Source organism: Stenella coeruleoalba, assembly GCF_951394435.1.
Source record: "Stenella coeruleoalba genome assembly, chromosome: 10".
NCBI lineage: Eukaryota > Metazoa > Chordata > Mammalia > Artiodactyla > Delphinidae > Stenella > Stenella coeruleoalba.
The window spans coordinates 58610846-58637735 of NC_137156.1; the positions used below are offsets into that span (position 1 = coordinate 58610846).

General features: G+C 41.5%; 1 protein-coding gene across 3 annotated transcripts in view; it reads right to left on the minus strand.

Annotated features, from left to right (window-relative positions):
* Positions 1-25631, minus strand: part of ABHD5 (abhydrolase domain containing 5, lysophosphatidic acid acyltransferase) — a 45963-nt gene extending 20332 nt beyond the window's left edge. Inside the window, exons 1-2 of one of the 3 annotated variants that reach the window (XM_079933129.1) lie at positions 25421-25628; positions 19440-19490 (exon numbers count right to left, since the gene is read on the minus strand). In XM_079933129.1, coding sequence (XP_079789255.1) covers positions 19440-19490; positions 25421-25587 — 218 coding nt within the window. In that variant the 5' untranslated portion in view covers positions 25588-25628. Of the gene's footprint in view, positions 1-19439; positions 19491-25420 lie in introns of all 3 variants that reach the window. The other 2 variants (XM_079933128.1, XM_079933127.1) reach the window with 2 other exon arrangements.
* Positions 25632-26890: the final 1259 nt, after the last annotated feature.

Here is a 26890-nt window from a genome sequence, read left to right on the forward strand (position 1 = left end):
CTACAAGTAGATCTCCAAGTCCATCTTACCTTCATGGATAGTCAGATTCCACATAATCAAGCACAGACTAAAAATGGGCAGAACAAGAAAAGACAAAAAAGGCATTCCACCACCCCACTGCAAGACAGTTTCTTATCAGGGTGGAAGTACAAAAAAGTTAAAGACCATGAGTATGATCATTTCAATGGCAGGTTCACAGCAAGTACAAAATATACCTACTGTGAGGGCTGAGAGAAGAGACATCTTATTAAAATATGAGATTTTTTTTAAAGTTTCAAATCTCATGGTTAAGTGTAGAACACACCCCTAATACAAATGCAGAGGATGGGCCCATGTCCAATCTACCTAGCATGAACGGTTAACTTTTAAAAGCTTTGGATTCCAGCAAACAGTAGATGATAAGAAGGCCCCAGGCATCTGGCAGAAGACAGCGGAAACAAAGAGAACAAGGAAGCAGGCCTTGCGCAAGAGGAGACAAAAGGCATGGGGAGGCTGGAACTGACACACTTTCCTCTTAGCCAACCAAGGAGAGGGTGAGCCTTCAACTCCTGGTCTAGCAGCAGACCCCAGGCATATCCTAACAATCTGAGATAATGCAGGGCATTAGCAGTCATCTGACAGTTAGCAAGCGCTCAGCATATGGCCAGTATCACTTAAAGTGAGAACTTTCTCATCAAAGAGAAAATGAATTAAAGAAGAAGAGAAGCCAACTACTGCAGAGTCCAGATGAGAGGTAAGAGCCAGAACGAAGGCTTTGGCAACAGGAATGGAGACAAGAAGATGAGGAATATTTAAAATTAAACAGGGGGCTTCCCTGGTGGCATAGTGGTTGAGAGTCCGCCTGCCAATGCAGGGGACACAGGTTGGTGCCCCAGTCCGGGAAGATCCCACATGCCGCGGAGTGGCTGGGCCCGTGAGCCATGGCCGCTGAGCCTGCGCGTCCAGAGCCTGTGCTCCGCAACGGGAGAGGCCACAGCAGTGAGAGGCCCGCGTACCGCAAAAAAAAAAAAAAAAAAAAAAAAAAAAAAAAAAGAATAGCTGTGAAAAGAGAAATGTGCTAAGTTCTAAATGCGCTGATACAGCATCTACCTTTTCTAAGCTTTGTAGGCTCATCCTACTGCATTTCCCTTCCCTGTAAAATTTCTCTGGGCATTATGTATAACAGGAGCTCAATAAATAATGTTTGCTGAATGATTAAGTCACTCACAAACCAAGGTACTCTCAGTCCAAGCTACACCCATTTCACAGATGTGAACACTGAGGTTCAGAAATGCAGGCCCAAGAGTATTCAGCTAGTAAGTGACATAAGCAGAGATGTGACCTGAATTCTGAGTGACTTCAAAACACTTTTTATCTCAGGTGACTACCTTCCTTAAAATGTCTGAGGAGTTGTCAGAATAAAATCACATTCCTTAAATCTGCACAGAAGATGCTTTACAATCCATCCACAGGTTACTTCGCCCCATCTTGTCTTTTCACATTGTACTTTTTTTTTTTTTGCGGTATGCGGGCCTCTCACTGTTGTGGCCTCTCCCATTGTGGAGCACAGGCTCCGGACGTGCAGGCTCAGCGGCCATGGCTCACGGGCCCAGCCACTCCGCGGCATGTGGGATCTTCCCGGACCGGGGCATGAACCCGCGTCCCCTGCATTGGCAGGCGGACTCCCAACCACTGCGCCACCAGGAAAGCCCCACATTGTACTTTTTCAATACCTCATAACTCCCAAAATTTCATGTTATTTTATGCCTCTATGGCTTTTCCCTCTGCCCAGAATACCTTGCCTTTTCTGAGATACTGTCCCTGATCCTGATGCCAAGAGCACAGGTGATTAGTCAGTCCTCTGGCCCTTGTTACAGGTATAGTTACTATTGCTGTGGTTACTTGTCTATTTATCTGCCCTACTGCACTCTGAGCACAATGAATACTAAACCCACGTTAAAAGTCATTCGTATATTGCCAGTGCCAAACACACTAACCGGCTTGTGGCCACGTGAGTGCCTGGTAACTGTGTGTGTGAAATGAAGGCCTTGGTCAAATGAAATACAAGAAGCGGATGGAGGAAGGCAAATGAGGTTCATTTCTATAGGCAGAGAGCACTTACAGTTCCACTAGTTCTTTATTAGGTGACAGGATATGGGCAAGATGTGGGCCTGAAACCCCCCCAAAACAAAACAAACAAATGTCAACGCAAAAAGATCAGTCAAGAAAAGGGTAATCAATAGAATGAACAATTTAGGAAGGTGATGAAAAGCACTGTAACTCACATTTTTTCTCATATATATTTTTCCTTTTTATCTGCTAGTCAACTTTCTTCTTGTCTCTTTATCTTCAGATGTAAAAACTTCCTAGTAAGGTCCGTAAGCAAGCATGTATATATGTATGTATGTATGCATGTACACACAAACACAGGATTAAAGGACAGGACTCTAAGCAGATGTATTTGGTCAGGTTTTCATGGCATGTGGGTTATACTATGGAGATATTATGTGAATAAAAGAATGTCAGGGTTCCAGTTCAAGATGGAAGATCCTGATCTCACCTCCTCCACACGCACACTGAAATCTACAGCTACACATTCAACAATTTCCTCTGACAATAACCTAAAAACTGGCAGAGCAAGGCCCTCCACATCACCCAAACCAGAGAGAAACCACATCGAAGCAGGTGGGAAAGGCTGAGACACGATCTCACGATCAACCCCACCCTGGTGCAGCGACCCACAGTCGGGAGGGAACTCAAAACCCAGAGCTTCTCTCTGAGGAGCAAAGGGCTCATAACCCACATTGGGCACCCCGATTTTTAAGACTGGCAGCTGAAAGATGAGCCCCCAAAATGTCTGGCTTTGAAGACCAATGGGGCTCAAGCCCATGAAACACATGGGGTGTGGCAAATCGAGGAATGGCTCTGAAAGGGCTTGTGTGCAGACTCACCTGCACCAGGGCCCAGCACAGAAGCAGCCTTTTGAAATCACCCGGGCTTTACGTGAAAGAGACTAATTTCCTAATTTTAAAGCAATGGCCGAAGCAGCAGGGGCCTGCTGGGATGCTCTCCAGGGATGGAGACTGGTGGACACCATCTTCCTGCTCCCCCTCTGCCATTTTATGTTTGGTGACCCAGTTTTTATGTTTGCTACCCAGAGGACACCCCTTGATCACCTGGCTCTGGCAGTCAGAGGGGCTTGTGTTCCTGGGTCCCATGGGACTGTAACAATCAGAGAGACAGTTCTTGGCAGACTGCCACTCTCAGGACACCACACAGACAGTTGACAGAAACACTTCCCTAGTCTCTCTGAGAAAGTGGCCTATTTGTTTGTCCAGGAGTTTTGGCCTTAGAAGCAGGTTTCTGGTTTGGCACACATTAACGACTACAGAGGTGCTTTCATGGAACAGAGGCTGGGAGATGCCATTTTGCACTCACCCTCTGCCTTGCTATAGCTCACCAATATCTCCCAGAAAGGAGCTTGTGTACTCCTCTGGAGCCCTGATTTGTGCGACTGCTACCCAAGCGACGCATCCAAACCTGGAGGCCAGCAAGGCTTACGGTTGTGGTCCCACAGCAATATATATATATACATATTTGCATTATTTAAAAACTGATACCTAAGGTTTTGGCTTCCATTCAGCCTGAATCTAGGTGCTGACTGAGATACTCCCCTTTGGGACACTGGCCTTGGCACATCCTCAACTACTGGGAACCAGTAAAAATAAAATAAGCTTCTTGGACAATCACAAAGGTTTGAAAGACACGAAGAGCTAGGGCAGGGTTAAACAGTAAGGTTTATCTCCTATGGTCAACCCTTTAAGACTGGGAAAAGTGGTTGTTTTTCATCTATTGCACAGAAACCAACAGAGAATCAAGCAAAATGAAGAAACAGAGGAATGTGTTCCAAACAAAAGAACATGAAAAAACCCCAGGAAAAAAGAAAAAAAATGCTAATGAAACAAAGATAAGTAATTTACCTGATAAAGAGTTCAAAGTAATGGTCGTAAAGATGCTCACTGAACTTGGGAGAATAAACATGGTGAGAATTTTGACACAGAGACAGAAAATACAAGAGAGTTCCACACAGAAATCACAGAACTGAAAAATATGAACTAAAAAATACACTAGATGTGGGAATTCCCTGGCAGTTCAGTGGTTAGGACTTGGCACTCTCACTGCAGGGGCCCGGGTTCAATCCCTGTGCAGGGAACTAAGATCCCCAAAGCCACACAGTGTAGCCAAACAAACAAACAAAACAAAACACTAGGTGAGTTCAACATCAGACTAGATAAAACAGGAAAAAAAGGATCAATGAACCCAAGATAGGGCAGAGGGAATCACCCAAACAGAGCAGGAAAAAGAAAAAAGAATGATAAAAAAAAAAATAAAGATACCATAAGGGACTTGTAAGAAAACATCAAGCTGAGTAATATTCACACTTTAGGGGTCCCAGAAAAAGAAGAGAGAGAGAAAAGGGCAGAAAACTTATTTTAAGAAGTAAGGGCTGAAAACTTGCCTAACCTGGGAAAAGAAAAAGACATCCAGATCCAGGAAGCCCAGAGAGTTCCAAATAAGATGAACCTAAAGAGACCCACACAAAGCACATTATAATTAAAATGCCAGAAGTTAAAAACAAGGAGAGAATCTTAAAAGCAGAAAAAGAAAAATAATTTTTTATACATAAGGTACCTCATAAGTCTCTCGGTTGATTTTTCAGCAGAAACTGCAGGACAGAAGGGAAGTGGCATGATATATTCAAAGTCATGAAAGAAAAAAAATTTCGAACCAATAACACTTTAACCAGCAAAGTTATTCAGAACTAAATAAGAGGTAGAGTTTTCCATACAAGCAAAAGCTAAAGGAGTTATCACTACTAAACCAGCCTTACAAGAAATGTTAAAGGGATTTCTTTAAGCTGAAAAAAAACAGCACTAATTACTAAGCAGAAAACATATCAAAGTATAAATCTCACTGGTAAAGGTAAATATACACAAAGGTAGTGCACTAACCACTACTGAAACTAGTATGAAGATTAAAACACAAGGGACTTCCCTGGTGGGACAGTGGTTAAGAATCCACCTGCCAATGCAGGGAACACGGGTTCGAGCCCTGATCCAGGAAGATCCCAAATGCCGCAGAGCAAATAAGCCCGTGCGCCACATCTACTGAGCGTGCACTCTATAACCCGCGAGGCACAACTACTGAGACCATGTGCCACAGCTACTGTAGCCCGCACACCTACAGCCCCATGCTCCACAAGAGAAGCCACCGCAATGAGACGCCCATGCACCGCAATGAAAAGCCCACGCACCGCAACGAAGAGTATCCCCCACTCACCGCAACTAGAGGAAGCCCGCATGCAGCAACGAAGACTCAACACAGCCAAAAATAAGTTTTAAAAAAAACAACAAATAAATTTATTTTAAAAAAAAGATTAAAAGGCAAAAGTAGCTAAATCAAGTAAACAACCTAACTTTATACCTCAAGAAAAATCTCGAGTAAACAACATAACTGTATACCTCAAGGAACTAGAAAAGGAAGAAACAAGGCCCAAAGTTAGCAGAAGGAAGGAAATAACAAAGAGAAAAAATAAGTGAAACAGAGACTAAAACGACAATAGAAAAGATGAGTGAAACCAAGATTTGGTTCTTTGAAAACATAAAACTGACAAACCTTTAGCTAGACTCACTCAAAATCAAAAATGAAAAAGGAAGCATTACAACTGACAGTACAGAAATACAAAGAATAATAAGCTACTATGAAAAATTATATGCCAACAAATTGGACAACTGAGAAGAAATGGATAAATTCCTAGAAACATACAACCTTCCAAGACTGAATCATGAAGAAACAGAAAATTTAAACAGAATGATGACTAGTAAAGAGATTGAACCAGTAGTTTTAAAACTCCCTACAAAGAAAAGTAAGAGACCAGACAACTTCACTGGTGAATTCTACCAAACATTCAAAGAAGAATTAATACCAATCCCTCTCAAACTATGCCAAATAACAGAAAAGGAGCAACACTTCCAAACTCATTTTACAAGGCCAGCATTTCTCAATACCAAAATAGACAAGGACACCACACAAAAAAGAAAATTACAGGTCAATATCACTGATGAACATAGATGTAAAAATCCTCAACAAAATGTAAGCCAACTGGATTCAACAATACGTATATTAAAAGGATCACATACCACGACCAAGTGGAGTTTATTCCAAAGATACAAGAATGGTTCAACAATCGCAAATCAATGTGATATACCACATGAATAAAATGAAGGATAAAAATCATATGATCAAGAGAGACCTTCAAGAAGGTGGAGGAGTAAGACATGGAGATCACCTTCCTCCCCACAAATACATCAAAGATACACCTACATGTGGAACAACTCCCACAGAACACCTACTGAGCGCTGGCAGAAGACTTCAGACTTCCCAAAAGGCAAGAAAATCCCCATTTACCTGAGTAGTGCAAAAGAAAAAAGAAAAAACAGAGACAAAAGAATAGGGACGGACCTGCATCTCTGGGAAGGAGCTGTGAAGGAGGAAAAGTTTCCACACACTAGGAAGCCCCTTCACTGGCAGAGATGGGGGGTGGGTGGGGGGGAAGCTTCGGAGTCACAGAGGAGAGCGCAGCAACAGGGGTGCAGAGGGCAAAGCGGAGAGATTCCCACAGAGAGGATCAGTGCCACCAGCACTCGCCAACCTGAGACGCTTGTCTGCTTACCCTCCAGGGCAAGTGGGGGCTGGGAGCTGAGGCTTGGGCTTTGGAGGTCAGATCCCAGGGAGAGGACTGGTGTTGGCTGCGTGAACACAGCCTGAAGGGGGCTAGGGTGCCACCGCTAGACAGGAGAGAGTCTGGGGAAAAGTCTGGACCTGCCAAGGAGGGAAGAGACCACTGTTTTGGGGGTGTGCGAGGAGAGGGGATTCCTTCCCCGTGTGCCCACAGAAGGCAGAGTACCGCCTAAATGAGCTCCTGAGATGGGCGCCAGCCACAGCTATCTGCTCATATCCCAGATACAGGCATGAAACGCTAATGCTGCTGCTGCCACCAAAAATCCTGTGTGCCAGCGCAGGTCACTACCCACACACCCCCGGGAGCCTGTGCAGCACACCACTGCCAGGGTCCCGGGATCCAGGGACAACTTCCCCGGGAGAACACACGGTGCACCTCAGGCTGTTGCAATGTCATGCTAGCCTCTGCCGCCACAGGCTCGCCCCACATTCCAATTATGACTACCGTACCCCTCCCTCTCCCTGATCTGAGTGAGCAAGAGAGCCCTAATCAGCCGCTACTTTAACCCCCTCCAGTCTGGGCAGGGAACAGATGCCTGAGGGCGACCTACACACAGAGGCAGGGTGAAAACCAAAGCTGACCCCAGAAGCTGAGCAAAAAAAAAGAGAAAGGGTAACTTCTCCGTGCAGCCTCAGGGTTAGCAGATAAAACCCCACAATCAACTTGATGAACCCTGCAGCTGTGGAATACCTGAATGGACAACGAATATTCCTAAAACAGAGGTGGTGGGCTTTGGGAGCAACTGTAGACTTGGGGTTTGCTTTCTGCAACTGATTTGTTTCTGATTTTTATGTTTATCTTGGTTTAAGTTTTAGTGCTTGTTATCATTGGTGGATTTGTTTATTGGTTTGGTTGCTGTCTCTTATTTTTTTATTTTACTGTTTATTTTCTTTCTTTTTTCTTTTTTTTCTTCCTTTCCTTCTGAGCTGTGTGGCTGGCAGGGTCTTGGTGCTTCACCCGGATGTCAGGCATGAGCCTCCAAGGTGGGAGAGCTGAGTCCAGAAGACCACCAGAGATCTCCCGGCCCCACATAATATCAATCAGCGAGAGCTCTCCCAGAGACTCTGTCTCAATGCTAAGACCCAGCTCCACCCAACAGCCAGCAATCTCCAGTGCTGGACACCCCATGCCAAACAACTAGCAAAACAGGAACACAACACCACACATCAGCAGAGAGACTGCCTAAAGTCATACTAAGTTTGCAGACACCCCAAAACACACCACCAGACATGGCCTCGCCCACCAGAAAGACAAGATCCAGCCCCAACCACCAAAACACAGGCACCAGTCCCCTCCCCCAGGAAGCCTACACAAGCCACTGAACCAACCTCACCCACTGTGCACAGACACCAAAAACAATGGGAACTACGAACCTGTAGGCCGTGAAAAGGAGACCCCAAACACAGTAAGTTAAACAAAATGAGAAGAAAGAGAAATATGCAGCAGATGAAGAAGCAAGGCAAAAACTCACCAGACCAAACAAATGAAGAGGAAATAGGCAGTCTACCTGAAAAAGAATTCAGAGTAAGGACAGTAAAGATGATCCAACATCTTGGAAAGAAAATGGAGCAAATACAAGAAACGTTTAACAAGCACCTAGAAGAACTAAACAGCAAACAAACAATGATGAACAACACAATAAATGAAATTAAAAATTCTCTAGAAGGAATTAATAGCAGAATAACTGAGGCAGAAAACAGAGAAGTGACCTGGAAGATAAAACAGTGGAAATAACTGCTGCAGAGCAGAATAAAGGAAAAAGAATGCAAAGAATTGAGGACAGTCATAGAGATCTCTAGGACAACATTAAACACACCAACATTCAAATTAGAGGGGTTGCAGAAGAAGAAGAGAAAAAGAAAGGGCTTGAGAAAATATTTGATGAGATTACAGTTGAAAACTTCCCTAACATGGGAAAGGAAATGGTCAATCAAGTCCAGGAAGCATAGAGAGTCCCATACAGGATAAATCCAAGGAGAAACACACCAAGACACATATTAACCAAACTATCAAAAATTAAACACAAAGAAAAAATATTAAAAGCAGTAAGGGAAAAGCAACAAATAACATACAAGGGAATCCCCATAAGGTTAACAGCTGATCTTTCAGCAGAAACTCTGCAAGCCAGAAGGGACTGGCAGGACATATTTAAAGTGATGAAAGGGAAAAACCTACAACCCAGATTACTCTACCCAGCACAGATCTCATTCAGATTCGATGGAGAAATCAAAACCTTTACAGACAAGCAAAAGTTAAGGTAATTCAGCACCACCAAACCAGCTTTACAACAAATGCTAAAGGAACTTCTCTAGGCAGGAAACACAAGAAGGAAAAGACCTACAAAAACAAGCCCAAAACAATTAAGAAAATGGTAACAGGAACATACATATTGATAATGACCTTAAATGTAAATGGACTAAGTGCTCCAACCAAAAGACACAGACTGGCTGAATGGATGCAAAAACAAGACCCATATATATGCTGTCTAAGAGAGACCCACTTCAGACCTAGGGACACATACAGACTGAAAGTGAGGGGATGGAGAAAGATACTCCATGCAAATGGAAACCAAAAGAAAGCTGGAGTAGCAATTCTCATATCAGACAAAATAGACTTTAAAATAAAGACTATTACAAGAGACAAAGAAGAACACTATGTAATGATCAAGGGGTCAATCCAAGAAGAAGATATAACAATTGTAAATATTTATGCACCCAAGATACGAGCACCTCAAGACGTATGGCAAATGCTAACAGCCATAAAAGGGGAAATCAACAGTAACACAACCACAGTAACACAATAACAGCCATAAAAGGGGATATCGACTTTAACACCCCCACTTCCACCAATGGACAAATCATCCAAAATGAAAATAGACAAACACAAGCTTCAAATGACACATTAGACCAGACGGACTTAATTGGTATTTATAGGACATTCCACCCCAAAACAATAAAATACACTTTCTACTCAAGTGCTCATGGAACATTCTCCAGGATAGATCATATGTTGGGTCACAAATCAAGTAATTTTAAGAAAACTTGGTAAATTTAAGAAAACTGAAATCATATCAAGTATATTTTCTGACCACAATGCTATGAGACTAGATATTATGAGAAAAAAACTGTAAAAAGTAAAAACACATGGAGGTTAAATAATATGCCACTAAATAACCAAGAGGTCACAGAAGAAATCAGAGGAAATCAAAAAATACCTGGAAACAAATGACAACAAAAACATGACGACCCAAAACCTATGGGATGCAGCAAAAGCAGTTCTACGAGGAAAGATTATGCAATACAATCCTACCTCAAGAAACAAGAAAAATCTCAAATAAACAACCTAACCTTAAACCTAAAGCAATCAGAGAAGGAAGAACAAAAAAACCCCAAAGTTAACAGAAGGAAGGAAATCATAAAGATCAGATCAGAAATAAATGAAAAAGACATGAAGAAAACAATAGCAAAGATCAATAAAACCAAAAGCTGGTTCTTTGAGAAGATAAACAAAATTGATAAACCATTAGCCAGACTCATCGAGAAAAAAACGGAAAGACTCAAATCAGCAGAATTAGTAATGAAAAAGGAGAAGTAACAATTGACACTGCAGAAATAAAGGAACATGAGAGATTACTACAAGCAACTATATGCCAATAAAATGGACAACCTAGAAAAAATGGACAAATTCTTAAAAAAGCACAAACTTCCGAGACTAAACCAGGAAGAAATAGAAAATATGAACAGACCAATCACAAGCACTGAAATTGAAACTGTGATTAAAAATCTTCCAACAAACCAAAGCCCAGGAGCAGATGGCTTCACAGGTGAATTCTATCAAACATTTAGAGAAGAGCTAACACCCAACCTTCTCAAACTCTTCCAAAATATAGCAGAGGGAGGAACACTCCCGAACTCATTCTACGAGGCCACCATCACCCTGATACCAAAACCAGACAAGGATGTCACAAAAAAAGAAAACTACAGGCCAATAAGACTGATGAAATCAGATGCAAAAATCCTCAACAAAATACTAGCAAACAGAATCCAAGAGCACATTAAAAGGATGATACACCATGATCAAGTGGCATTTATCCCAGGAATGCAAGGACTCTTCAATATATGCAAATCAATCAATGAAATACACCATATTAACAAACTGAAGGATAAAAACCATATGATCATCTCAATAGATGCAGAAAAAGCTTTCAACAAAATCCAACACCCATGTATGATAAAAACTCTCCAGAAAGTAGGCACAGACGGAACTTACCTCAACATAATAAAGCCCATATATGACAACCAACATCATTCTCAATGGTGAAAAACTGAAACCATTTCCTCTAAGATCAGGAATAAGACAAGGTTGCCCACTCTCACCACTATTATTCAACATAGTTTTCAAAGTTTTAACCACAGCAATCAGAGAAGAAAAAGAAATAAAAGAAATCCAAATTGGAAAAGAAGAAGCAAAACTGTCACTATTTGCAGATGACATGATACTATACATAGTAAATCCTAAAGATGCCACTAGAAAACTACTAGAGCTAATCAATGAATTTGGTAAAGCTTCAGGATACAAAGTTAATGCACAGAAATCCCTGGCATTCCTATACACTAACAACGAAAGATCAGAAAGAGAAATTAAGGAAACTATCCCATTCACCAATGTAACAAAAAGAACAAAACACCCAGGAATAAACCTACCTAAGGAGGTAAAAGACCTGTATGCAGAAAACTATAAAACACTGATGAAAGAAATTAAACATGATACAAACAGATAGAGAGATATACCGTGGCCTTGGACTGGAAGAATCAACATCGTGAAAATGACTCTACTACCCAAAGCAATCTACAGATTCAATGCAATCTCTATCAAACTACCAATGGCATTTTTCACAGAACTAGAACAAAAAATTTTACAATTTGTATGGAAATACAAAAGACCCTGAATAGCCAAAGCAATATTGAGAAAGAAAAACGGAGCTGGAGGAATCAGACTCCCTGACTTCAGACTATACTACAAAGCTACAGTAATCAAGACAGTATAGTACTGGCACAAAAACAAAAATACAGATCAATGGAACAGGATAGAAAGCCCAGAGATAAACCCACACACATACGGTCACCTTATCTTTGATAAAGGTGGCAAGAATATACAATGGAGAAAAGACAGCCTCTTCAATAAGTGGTGCTGGGAAAACTGGACAGCTACATGTAAAAGAATGAAATTAGACACTTCCTAACACCATACACAAAAATAAACTCAAAATGGATTAAAGACCTAAATGTAAGGCCAGATACTATAAAACTCTTAGAGGAAAACATAGGAAGAACACTTTATGACATATGTCACAGCACGATCCTTTTTGACCCACCTCCTAGAGAAATGGAAATAAAAACAAAAATAAATAAATGGGACCTAATGAAACTTAAAAGCTTCTACACAGCAAGGGAAACCATAAACAAGACAAAAAGTCAACCCTCAGAATGGGAGAAAATATTTGCAAACGAAGCAACTGACAAAGGATTAATCCAAAATATACAAGCAGCTCATGCACCTCAATATTAAAAAAACAAACAACCCAATCCAAAAATGGGCAGAAGACCTAAACAGACATTTCCCCAAAAAAGATATACAGATTGCCAACAAACACATGAAAGGATGCTCAACATCACTAATCATTAGAGAAATGCAAATCAAAACCTTAGTGAGGTATCACCTCACCCCAGTCAGAATAGCTATCATCAAAAAATCTACAAACAATAAATGCTGGAGAGAGTGTGGAGAAAAGGGAACCCTCTTGCACTGTTGGTGCACATGTAAATTGATACAGCCATTATGGAGAACAGTATGGAGGTTCCTTAAAAAACTAAAAATAGAACTACCATATGACCCAGCAATCTCACTATTGGGCATATACCCTGAGAAAACCATAATTCAAAAAGAGACATATACCACAGTGTTCACTGCAGCACTATTTACAATAGCCAGGACATGGAAGCAACCTAAGTATCCACTGGCAGATGAATGGATAAAGAAGATGTGTCACATATATACAGTGGAATATTACTCAGCCATAAGAAGAAACGAAATTGAGTTATTTGTAGTGAGGTGGATGGACCTAGAGTCTGTCATACAGAATGAAGTAAGTCAGAAAGAGAAAAACAAATACCGTATGCTAACACATATATATGGAATCTAAAAAAAAGGTTCTGAAGAACCTAGGGGCAGGACAGGAATAAAGACACAGACGTAGACAATGGACTTGAGGACACGGGGAGGGGGAAGGGTAAGCTGGCACAAAGTGAGAGAGTGGTATGGACATATACAGACTACCAAATGTAAAATAGATAGCTAAGTGGGAAGCAGTTGCATAGTACAGGGAGATCAGCTCGGTGCTTTGTGACCACCTAGAGGGGTGGGATGGGGAGGGTGGGAGGGAGACACAAGAGGGAGGGCATACATGTATATATGTATACATATAGCTGATTCACTTTGTTATACAACAGAAACTAACACAACATTTTAAAGTAATTATACTCCAATAAAGATGTTTTAAAAAATCATAGGATCACCTCAATAGATACAGAAAAGGCATCTGACAAAATTCATCATCCATTTATGATTAAAAAAAAAGTCTCAACTAAGTTGGTACAGAGGGAACATACCTCAACATAACAAAGACCATATATGACAAGCCCACAGCCAACATCACAGTTAATGGAGAAAACCTGAAAGCATTTCCTCTAAGATTAGGAGGAAGGCAAGGATGCCCACTACTGCCACTTCTATTCAACATAGTATTAGAAGTCCTAGCCAGCACAATTAGGCAAAAAAAGAAATAAAAGGCATCCAAATTGGAAAAGAAGAACTGCCACTATTTGCAGATGACATGGTATAATATATAGGAAACAATAAAGACTTCACCAAAAAACAAAAAACTGTTAGAACTAATAAACAAATTCAGCAAAGTTGCAGGATACAAAAATCAATATACAGAAATCTGTTACATTTCTATACACTAATAATGAAGTATCAGAAAGAGAAATTAAGAAAACAATCCCATTTACAAGTGCATCAATAAGAATAAAATAACTAGGAATAAAGTTAACTAAGGAGGTTAAAAGTCCTGTACACTGAAAACTGTAAGACACTGATGAAAGAAATGGAAGAAGGCACAAAGAAATGGTAAGATATTTCATGTTCATGCATTGTTAGAATATTGTGAAAATGTCCATATTAACCAAAGCAATCTACAGATTCAATGCAATCCCTATCAAAATTCCAATGCCATTTTTTCACAGGAATAGAACAAACAATTCTAAAATTTGTATGGTACCACAGAAGACTCCAAATAGCCAAAGCAGTCTTAAGGAAGAAGAACAAACCTGGAGGATTAACACTCCCTGACTTCAAACTATATTGCAAAGCTATAGCAATTGAAATAGTAATGGTGCTGGCATAAAAACACAAACACAGATCAATGCAACAGAACAAAGAGCTCAGAAATAAACCCACACATATATAAATTAACTTATAACAAAGGAGCCAGGACTATTCAATGGGGAAAGGATGGTCTCTTTCATCAATGGTGTTGGGAAAAGTGGAGAGCAACATGAAAAAGAATGAAACTCAACCACTAATTTATATCATACACTCAAGATGGATTATAGACTTGAATCTAAGACCTGAAAGCATAAAACTCCTAGAAGAAAACAGTAAGCTACTTGACAATGGTCTTGAGGATATTTTGAATCTGACACCAAATGCAAAGACAACAAAAGCAAAAATAAATAAGTGGGACTACATCAAATTAAAAAGCTTCTAGGGCTTCCCTGGTGGCGCGGTGGTTGGGAGTCCACCTGGCGATGCAGGGGACGCGGGTTCGTGCCCCGGTCCGGGAGTATCCCGCGTGCTGTGGAGCGGCTGGGCCCGTGGGCCGTGGCTGCTGGGCCTGCGCGTCCGGAGCCTGCGCTCCGCGGCGGGAGAGGCCACGGCAGTGAGAGGTCCGCATACCGCAAAAAAAAAAAAAAAAAGCAAAGGAAACCATCAACAAAATGAAAAGGCAACCTACTGAATGGGAGGAAATATTTGCAAATCATAAATTTGATGAGAGGTTAATATCCAAAATATATGGGCTTCCCTGGTGGCGCAATGGTTAAGAATCTGCCTGCCAATGCAGGGGACATGGGTTCGAGCCCTGGTATGAGAAGATCCCACATGCTGCACAGCAACTAAGCCCGTATGCCACAACTACTGAGCCTGCGCTCTAGAGCCCGTGGGCCACAACTACTGAAGCCCGCGCACCTAGACCCTGTGATCTGCAACAAGAGAGGCCACAGCAATGAGAAGCCCGCACACCGCAACAAAGAGTAGTCCCCGCTCGCCACAACTAGAGAAAGCCAGCGTGCAGCAACGAAGACCCAACGCAACCAAAAATAAATTAATTAAAAAATATATATATATGTAAAGAATTCATACAACTCAATAGCAAAAAAACAGTCCAATTAAAAAATGGACAGAGGATTTGAATAGACTTTTTGCCAAAGACGACATACAAGACAAGATGGCCAACAGACATGAAAAGATGCTCAACATCGGTAACATCAGGGAAATGTAAATTAAAACCACAATGAGCTATTCCCTTACACTGGTTAGAATGTCTATTACCAAAAAGATGAGAAATAACAAGTGATAGAGAGGATATGGAGAAAAGGGAACCCTTGCACACTGTTGCTGCTGGAAATGTATAATGGTGCAGTCATTATAGAAAACAGTATGAAGGTGCCTCAAAAAATAAAACTACCATAGGATCCAGCGATTCCACTTCTGGGTATTTAACTGAAGAAAACAAAAAAAGTAACTTGAAAAGATATATGCACCCCCCATGTTCACTGAAGCATTATTTACAATGGCCAAGATATGGGGAAAATAACCTAAGTGTCCAACAACAAATAAATGGATAAAGAAAATGTGTATAATACACAAAATATATACATAATGGAATAGTATTCAACCATAAAAAAAGGATGAAATATTACCATTTGCGCAACATGGATGAACCTAGAGGGTATTATGCTAAGTGAAATAAGCAGAGAAACAAATTCGTATGATCTCACTTATATGTGGAATCTTTCAACAACAATAAACTCAGAGATAAAACAAACTGGTGGTTGCCAGAGGTGGAAAATGGGTAAAATGGGTGAAGGGAGTCAAAAAGTAAAAGCTTCCAGTTACAAATAAAGTAAGTTATGGGGATGTAATGTACAGCATGGTGACTATAGTTGATACTGTACTGCATATCTGAAAGTTGCTAAGAGAATAAATCTGAACAGTTCTCATCACAAGAAAAAAATTCTGTAACTATGCATGGTTAACTAGACTTACTGGGATGATCATTTTGCAATATATAAAAATATCAAATCATTATATTATACCCCTGAAACAAATATATGGTATATGTCAATTATGTCTCAATAATAAAAAAAGAATGATAGAACAGAAGATCCATAATAGCCTACATTATAATAAGGCTCTAGTCTAATGTTCTCTGCTGCCAGTTTCAAATCTTCTGAATTAACAGGAGATAAGACCTCTAGGCATCTCTGACAAATGCTACCTGTAACTTATTATCAAGGTATCAAGATAATAGAAAACATTACTATTAGTTTATTGTAAATATATAAACTATTTACAAATTATCAAGGAAAAACAACTCAAGCCTTCAGCAACGAAATTTTCAATTTATTCAACAATTTTTTCAATTGTTGAAAACAGCAGTTTAACAGGCAACTAAAAGGAAAGAATCTCATGATCTTTGGAGCTTAAAATAAAAAAAGTCCTTGACAACATGGTCATCAATGTCTATGTTCGGCCACAAATATATGAACTAGTACCTACAGGAAGTTACTTACAACTCAATCTCATCAATTTTTTTCAACAAATATCCCTCAAATAATAGCACAGTTCTTGGCCCAAGAGAATCAGAGATCAGTACAACAACAAATAAAAGTGAAATGAACTATAACCTACTACTGTTCCCACTTACATCATAGACATGTTGGGGCAGAGAAAACACAAATGCAATCTTTGTTTCAGTCTTCAAAAAAAATAATATTAAAAAAAAACTCAGTCTCTGAATACCTACTATGCACAAGGCACTAGAGTTTAAAATGTGATATATCAGCCGGTAATACAAGACTCATGCCTACCTCTACCTATTTACCACTCATCACAAAACCAACTTTCAAAGGATAGGATTGTCTTGTCTATGCATTTTTCCTCTTAGCGATTGGCTTAACTCAAACAGAAGGGGCAAAACAATGCTTTTATGTTTGCAAGGCTACTGTATTACATTAAAAATTAGGGCTCTTCAACCACAAGAGGCACCAATACTCTCCAAGTTTTTACAGCAGCTTTTTCATCAAAGTAGATAATTTTTTTTAAGTGGAGCTTTTCTAAAGTATATTTAAACTGAAAAATCTATATTTAACAAAACATAGTAAAATATTTTATTTTCACTGTTAAGGGAACTGTAAAGATACCTCCCCCCTAAGCCACGATAATGTTTCTATCTAATCGGTTTTTGCCTTAACCAGATGACAATGCTTTATATAAACTGCCTTTACTTCTTTCTTAGAGTTATTATTCTACAGGACTGAGTGTTAGCACATAGTAGGTTCAAAGGAACATTTTTAAAGAGTGAAAAGCAAGGGTCTACCTTTTCCACCCTTTAGGTTATCACCCTTTGTTCACTGAGTTCCCACACCTTAGCTTGCAACCTCTATTGCTTCAACCCTCTGAAACAGCAGTCCCCAACCTTTTTGGCACCAGGGACCAGTTTCGTGGAAGATAATTTTTCCATGGACCGGGTGGTGGGGGGGCTGTTCAGGCGGTAATGTGAGCAATGAGGAGCGGCAGATGAAACTTCGCTCACTGGTCCACCGCTCACCTCCTGCTGTGCGGTACCGGTCCACAGCCCGGGTGTTGGGGACCCCTGCTCTAAAACACCCATCCAACCTCACTTCCTGCCTTTGGGGTAAATTGACCTCATCTTCAAAGAAACCCTCTGCCTCTTCCACAAAATCTCGTATGCCATTCAGTGTTGTTCTGCATTTCTAGGCTTAGTGTGTGGAAGACTGGAACTAAGGACATGAGATTGGAAATAAGGACACAGACTGAAGTTTGTCAGATATCCAGCCATACTTCTGAGGTCACAAAAACCAAAGTAAAAATTAAATTTACCAAGGCCATAATACAGTGAACAAGATACAGGGCTGCCTCCTCAGAACTTTGGAAAATAAACAGAAAAGCAAAAATTAACTTCTCTAATTTATTTAAGCAGATCAACAATAAACACCATCATACATTGCTGAGGCCCTAACTTCAGAAGAGAAGAAAAGTGTCAATCACAATGTAAAGATAAGCCATTCATTACAGGAACTATATCTATCTACGGCATCAGGAAGGCTTACCAATGTGCACCAAAAGGTTTTCTACACTGTCCATTTGTTGAGAACTGACCTCATTAGGAAGGCTGACGATCTAAGCCCTAAAGCATCTTATCAAAAAACTAAATAATCTTGCTTTATAACCTATAACAGATAGAAGGAATCTTTTTAGTGAGCAGACTTCTGAGTAAGAAAAGCTTTAAAACACTACACTAAAGGTGGCAACTGTAAGGAAGCCAAACAGGATGTGCTTAGCATACCAACAGAGTTTATTAACTTAAGAATGTGATTTTAAGTATCCCGAGTTTGAGAGATAAAACTGAATATTTTTTCCCTTAACATTTTTTTAAATTAATTTATTTTTGGCTGTGCTGGGTCTTTGTTGCTGCACGCAGGCTTTCTCTAGTTGCAGCGAGCAGGGGCTACTCTTTGTTGCGATGCACTGGCTTCTCATTGCGGTGGCTTCTCTTGTTGCGGAGCACGGGCTGTAGGCGCATGGGCTTCAGCAGTTATGGCTCTAGGCGCACAGGCTTCAGCAGTTGTGGTGCACGGGCTTAGCTGCTCCATGGCATGTGGGATCTTCCCGGACCAGGGATCGAACCCATGTCCCCTGCATTGGCAGACGGATTCTTAAACACTATGCCACCAGGGAAGTCCTCTCTTAACTCTCTATGTAATCTTTTGTTAAAAAAAAAATCTTTAACATTGCACTTGTATCCTAGGACATCAACATGTAAATTGGCTAGTAATTCCTGTTTTGTTCTCTAAGGCATCTGACTATCTATAGTATTACTAAATCTGATTTGCACAATCTGTAAATATTGTGAAACAGTGAAAGAGGTTTCAAAGTATTCTGAAGAAAATATACAGAAGTCTGGTCAATTTCCACACACTCTTGGCCACTTAAATAACATTTCTAATTAGGTTATAAGTAAAGAGGATTTCATTATATTACAATTTTGTTTTAAATGGCCTCCCTCCCTATACTGGTACTGTCAAGAGGGAAAAACTATGTTTATTACTGCTCTCTATATAAGCTATTCTAAGCACTCTATGCACAGTAGTCTATGTCATTTAGAGAAACTATGAGGTTTTGATTTTATTATAAATATCCAAATTTATTAGACGTATGAATATACACATTCCTCTGAAATAATTCCTCAACCAATGAATGACTGAAAACTTCCAAGCTGAAAATGATAACACACTTGGGCAAATAAAGACCTTCTTTCCTGGGAAATGACTTCTTAAATCCTATCCTGGAAAAGAGGAAGAAAAAAAAAATAGAGTATGTCTCACACAATCATAATTTAAGTGACTAATATGCCATTTTATTTTAAATAAATAATGCTAGTGATTCAAATTATCACAACCATCAGACCAATGACAACACAGGCCCTCTAGTATATTTTAACACGTTAATTAGCATTCTTTTAACTATTTTTCATTTCTAACCTGTAACTTTTACTTTTTTTACTATTTTTTTTTCTATTTTTTAAAAAACTTTTATACAATTTTTAAACATTACTGTCTTAACCTGTGACTTTTAAAGACCTAGAGTTGGAGAATTGGTGTTTTAGACATAGCCATGTGCTGGTAATATCTTCCCCCATTTGTTTCCTACCTTCTCAAACACAGTAAACAAGCCATTCTAGAATCAGACACATCATCATCCAACATACATAATTAAAGAAACTACATGTGTACTTTTAGATTTACATTGTTTAATAAATCCAAGTGACATTTTGTGTTAATTCCAAAATAAGTTCATCCACTAGATAAAGAAAATAAAAACTAAAAATCCTAAGTCTCAAACTGAATAATAAGTTTTAATAAAATCATCTTTCTATACAATTTTTTTTTATGATTCACGATCAGGAGTGAGAGATTATAGAACTGTGGAATCAGACTAAATATCTAACTATACAATGTTTCTGAATGGCTATTATAAACAATACAGACTTTAAAGACTCATTCAGAGACACATTTGATTCTGAAATGTATTATTCAGTGTTGTTTTTACTAAGTGTACCATCCATAGGACTTTTTTTTTTGCGGTACACGGGCCCCTCACTGTTGTGGCTTCTCCCGTTGGGGAGCACAGGCTCTAGACGCGCAGGCTCAGCGGCCATGGCTCACGGGCCCTGCTGCTCCGCGGCATGTGGGATCTTCCCGGACCAGGGCACGAACCCGTGTCACCTGCATCGGCAAGCGGACTCTCAACCACTGCGCCACCAGGGAAGCCCCTACAATCTTTTAAGTTCTTTGTCATAGGATGAAATCTGCATTTGCTGGTCTGTAATTGGCATTTTGGAGAACAGGCAAAACAGTGAAGCATGGTTCCCTATTGGTTCATCCAAGGTCAAGGAAAAGAATCATATTCCCAACCCCTCCAATATAATTTAAGTTCATGATCCTAATGGCTCAAACTCGTCCTAGTCAAGTTCAAACTTTGAATTTCTTATGAATATATCTATTGATGTCCTTTGGATATTTTAGGATTAAAAAATTTAAATCACAAACTGCAAAATGAATAATCAAGTACTAGGTTTTTGATCTTAATATTTGTTTCAGCCTAAGTTTACAACAGTTGAAGTGTTTGATTCTTAAAAATGTATTGAAGCTTTCTATTTGTAAAGCCTCTTTAGGTTCTATCAGACATTTGAATAAGACAAAAGCTTTGTCCTCAATGAGCTGACAAAACAAATATAGAAAAACTATACTACAAGACATGGTGGAGATGCCATGAAGAAAGTTTTGGAAAATACCATGGACCTTTAGAGAAGGAAGATCACAATCTGTTTTGGGTCAGAGAAAACAACTTGAACCAAGTCATGTGGAAAAGGGAAGTGAGCAAGAAACATGTTCAGGAAACAATGAAAGACACAGCTTGGCCAGAGCCCAGTGCACAGGGAGGAAATAAGATTCCAAAGACAAGAGCCATGCTGCCTGTAAAGGGCTCTGAAGTCAGGCTGAGGACATATAATAAAGTCACTGTGTGTGGCTGTGCTACAAGCAAGACTGTGCCTCTTGGGGGTGTGAAAGTAACGAATAAATTACACTGAAAGCATAGGGACAGAACATATTACTAAAGCCGGCAATAAATCAGAAAAGGGAGTAACGGGGATCTGAACCAGGTGGCCCCCAGGTGACGGTGGGAACGGAAAGGTGATGTTGCACTTAAAATCTACTGCACGTGGTAAAGGAGTTGGTATTTGGAGCAATGAAGGCAGGGGAGGGCGAGTGGGAAGCCGGTGCCACAGTTCTTAATCTGGATGACCAGAAGAAACTAAATACCTAAGTGCCCTAACAAAAATAGGAAGTCAAGGGGAAGAACTGAGATTTTTGTATTGTTAGTTCAGGGGAAGGCGGTGCAAATGAGATTCTGGTCTGGACTTGTTACATTTGAGGAATCAGTTGCAAACATTTGGCACACAGAAACATCACTGAGTACTGAAGGCGGCTCCATCCTGAGGAGATTTCAGCCCTCTCCACAGACAGGATAGTTAAAAGGAGTGTGAGTAAACAAGGCAAAAATGAAAACATAGATGGAGGCAGATTGGAGAATGACTCCAGTTAGAGAATGGGGGGGGCAAATAAAACTAACTACTGATCTCAGGTAAGACAAGAAGCAAAATGTCGGAAGATGGCTCTTACCATTCGCTAGAATGTGTCAGACACTAAAAAGGACCCAAGAAATATAAGTATTGAGAAAAATAAAAGTCCACTGGGATGTGGCACTGAGAAGTTCTGTGATGTTTAATAAGTCAGGAGGTAACGACTTGGAAAGGGGAGATGGTAACAGAGAGGAGTCACTTATCTTAGAAGTCTTTTAAAAGATAGGAGAGTGGACTTCTGTCTCTTATTTCCAAGGCAAAGAAATACAGTAAAACTCTAATGAAATCCTGTAGTGCAAACCCACTGGAGGGGAAAAAAAATCCCTTATTTATTACTATTTGATGATTTCCATGGTGTAAGTACTACCACCGTGGCTGATTTCAAGATGCCAATGGTTGGCAAAATTCCTGAAAATTTAGTAATAACTCCGGACCACCACTGCAAACTGCTACTCTGTGGTCTACTCTGCAACTCAGCAATTCCGTGACAGCCTTCCTCTAAACTCACCTGATACTTAATTATTCTCTGGGACAACCTTGCAGCAATTCACAGAAATCTACCCAGCTCTTGTTACATATTGCTTTCTCAACTGTATTACAACTGAAAAGGGTTAGATGTTGAAAGCCAAATGGCTCCCAGGCATGCATGTCTTCACTAAGAAGGAAACAACAAGAATTACATACTCCAAAAAGCCTTCAGGTGACCTTTTTTATAATTGTTTCCTTTGTTAATGTCATTGTCCCTTATAAATCTGAGATGTCTTGAGAATAGGGAACTTGATTCAGACTTCAGTTTTCCCACAATCCACTTGGCTCTTGGGATAGTTCTATTGTTGATCAACCAATTAAAAAAATTTTTAAAGTGAGCTCTGTATCAATGAAGGAATAAGTAACGAAGTATCAGTGGAATAAGCAAAAGAAACATGAACCAAACATCCTATCGTGGTGAGAGGCAGCAGAGATATGTGACAGCTCCTTAGACTAAATCCAGATACCTAGGGGTCTCCAATCCATCCCTGCTACTTGCTGGTGGGATGCTAGCAGCAGTCCCAGTTGCAGTTCCACCTGAAAAATGGGAACAGTAATACCTAGCACACAGGGTCGACCTTAAGGTTTAACATGAACATATTAGGGAACACCCAGCAGGAACAGGTACTTGCTTGTTACAGTTCACAATGCCATACCAGTTTGTACACTGGACACTGATCAAGTGTATCACCAAGAGCACCAAGGAGGTCCACCTCTAACAAGGGACTGCGGCTGGTTAGCTGCTAAGGATAGTTTATAGTCCGTCCCCAGTGACCTCCTGCTATCACCCAAAACCACAAATTCCTTTCATGGCTGTGCCCTGGACTCCCAAGTCCCACAACAACATGGAGGCCAAAGAGTCCTCCTAAAAGCAATCTGAGAGCCAAAAATGTTGTGACAAAGGAGAGGGTAACAAGCTAACAGGTTCTGACTTGTATTCACACGGCCTGCAGCATCTTACCTCAACAAGGAAGTTCATCAACAAACCAAAATAATGGACCTATTCATCATATAAACAAAACTCAAGAGAAGAACCTAGTTTCTAATATTTCACAACTCTTCCCCTCTGTCATCTTTCCAAATACCCCTGTCTGTCATGATACTTTATATTCCCTTCTGTCATTTAGTTTTTCATATGCTAATTTCTCCCGACATCTGAAATAGAATTGTTGTCAAAATATTAAACATATATGGGGGGTAACATAGAAGTTTATTTACTTTCCAATCTGAATGACTGGCCTTGAGAAATAGGGCAATAATGTTCATAGCAATTTAATTTTTCCACTAATTAACTGCTATTCATCTACTGCCAAGTGCATGAAGTTACAGGTAGAAAAGAATAATACAAACAGTATATTCGTATATCAAAAAGTTTCCCATTAGAACCCTCCTAAACTGTTGATGGGAACGTAAATTGGTGCAGCCACTATGGAAAATAGTACGGAGATTCCTTAAAAAGCTAAAAATAGAACTACCATATGACCCAGCAATCCCACTCCTGGGCATATATCCAGAAAAGATGAAAACTCGAATTTGAAATGATACATGCACCCCGATGTTCACAGCAGCACTATTTACAAGTGCTGGAAGACATGGAAGCAACCTAAGCGTCCATCAAGAGATGAATGGATAAAGAAAATGTGGTATATATATACATTGTGTGTGTGTGTATATATACACACACACACACAATGGAATATTAGCCATAAAAACTAATGAAATACGACCGTTTGCAGCAACATGGATGGACCTAGAGATTATCACACTAAGTGAACTAAATCAGAGGAAAACAACTATCACATGATACCACTTACACGTGGAATCTAAAAGAAAATGATACAGATGAACTTATTTACAAAACAGAAGCAGATTCAGACATAGAAGACAAACTTATTACCAAAAGGGAAGGGGGGAGGGATAAATTAGGAGTTTAGGATTACCAACTACACACCACTATATATAAAATAGATACACAACAGGACCTACTGTATGGCACAAGGAACTATATTCAATATCTTGTAATAACCTATAATGGAAAAAAACCTGAAAAGAATATGTGTGTGTATATATATATACACACATATATACACACTGAATCACTTTGCTATACACCTGAAACTAACACTACATAGTAAATCAACTGCACTTCAATAAAATAAAAATTTTTTAAAAAGCTTCCCGTTAGACATCTGTCCCACCACTTCCATAAAGTTTCCTACACATAGTGTGTCTTCTGAGAAGCAAACGCACACATCTCTCCGGTAACGCCAGAACACTTGGAAGCAAAGGAAGATCTCCATTTGAGAGATTACTGACTCTGAATTTGCTACCCATATCGTGTTAATTTTCTTTCTATAAAGCATCTGTAAATTAAACGTCCTCTGAAAGCTCAAGCCACAGACTCACTCCCCCAGCCCCTTTCCCCCATTCTGGGCTCCTCCTTCCCCCGACACTCCCTTCCCTCCCGCGGCTTCTGGGGTGAACGTGGGCTCGCCATCCAACACTGTCCCGAAGAAGCGCCGCCCCTTCCTCAGGCTCCCGAGACGCTCGGCCGGGTGGCACTTTCGTTCTCGCCCCGGGATGGACCGAGCACAGCGCGAACCTGAGGTCCGAAGCCGCGCTCGGAAGTGGACAGAGTGACTCAGCCGTTTCCCATAACTCGAGTCAGGTGCAGGGACGCCGGTCAGCACTCGCGGGCCGCGCTGGGGGCAGGGCTGGGTCCGCAGCCGTCTCTGCCCGGAAGGAGACCTCAGCGGACGACCAGCCCGGACCGAGTGCCGGGTCACCCCCGCTGCCCGCCCCGCCGAGCCGCTGACACGACCCCGCGGCGGCCCCTCCGCGCGGGGGTCAAGCGGCCTCCCGGCGCTGCCTGGGTCACACTCAGACCCGAAGGGCGCCCGCCGGGGGCAGAGCGAGGCCAGGGCTTCTCCTCCCGGCGCCGCGCGGATTCGCGCCGGGGCCGGACGACAGAGCCGCCGGGCGAGTTAAAGAGTCCTCGGCGCTGCCCGCGCGCCCGAACCTGACGTAGCCCCCGCCACACTTACTTCTCATTAGCGTCCACAGAGTCCACCTCCACCTCCTCAGCCGCCATGGCCGCCGTCGCCCCGCGAGCTTCCGGCTGTACTTCCAAGCCGGCTGACAGGCCGACTGGGAGGCCGGGACCCGCCGCCGCCCTTAAGGCCGCCGCCAGCGTAGGCGTCGGCCGCCCCATCGCGTGACCGGGCGGTGCGGCCGCGCGCTTGCGCGTGCCGGGCCATCTGACCCCCCCTTCATCCACCAGTCACGCATGCGTCCTCCCGTCCGACGCGCTCGGGTGTGGGCGCTAGGCGGGGCAGTCAACCTGGGGGAAACGAGACTCGCCCGGCAGAGTTAGGTGGTAACTAACTTCAGTCATAACCGTATTAATGCATCATCCGCTGATATTGATTGTCAGGTGCTGGGCACTGGACAGGCACCTAGCAGTTCCCTGGGGAATGAGGCGCGACCTTGCCCTGAAAGAGTCCATCTAGTATTCGATAGATGCTGCAATAGCGAATGGAAATGCTGTAATGGAGGAGCTGTGTGGCCTGCCGCCGGCCCTTCCTCGCAGGTGGGTGGCCTAGGGGAGAGGGCGACCTTTAGTCTGTTGATATTCACTGATGTGCGGGCCACTACTCCAGACCCTGGAGTTACTGTAGTGACCAAAACCAGCAACTCCTGTCCACCCCGCGCTGTGTACACACGGGAGGAGTGTAAAGTGTCGGCGTTTAGGTACTTATGAGTTCTTGAGGGGACATCACTAATGTAAATATCAACACTTCTTGACCTGTTTTCAAGCCTTTTAACCGTCAGATACTACCTGCTTTTGTATTTATATCATTTTCTGCCATTCATTCATTTGTATTTACCGTTTGCCTACTATGTCCCCACTCTGTTCTAGGCGCTTAGAAACAATGGATTGAAGTAGGGCTCACTTCTTTACGGAGCCTACGCTAATATATTACCCTTTATTTTATTTTATTTATTATTATTATATTTTTTTTGCGGTACGCGGGCCTCTCACTGTTGCGGCCTCTCCCGTTGCGGAGCACAGGCTCCGGACGCACAGGCTCAGCGGCCATGGCTCACGGGCCTAGCCGCTCCACAGCATGTGGGATCTTCCCAAACCGGGGCATGAACCCGTGTCCCCTGCATCGGCAGGCGGACTCCCAACCACTGCGCCACCAGGAAAGCCCTACCCTTTATTTTGACGCAGTTCATCCCTCTCCTTCCCTAACTCTCCTCTCTGTCTGCAGCCTCTTTTTCTCTCCTCTGAGTCCCCCTAAACCAGACAGTTTCTATCACTCATCTGACACTCAGATTCTCAGCCTTGTCTACTTGTTGTGGCTTTTTAATGGACATTAATCAGTATTCTTCCAACTACACTGGAAGTTCCTTGAGGGTAGGGATGGTGTCTTCCGTGATTCAGGGGGAAGAAAAGCAACTCATAATCCCTTGGGCATAGCAATAACTAATAAATATTCTTATTGTATTTG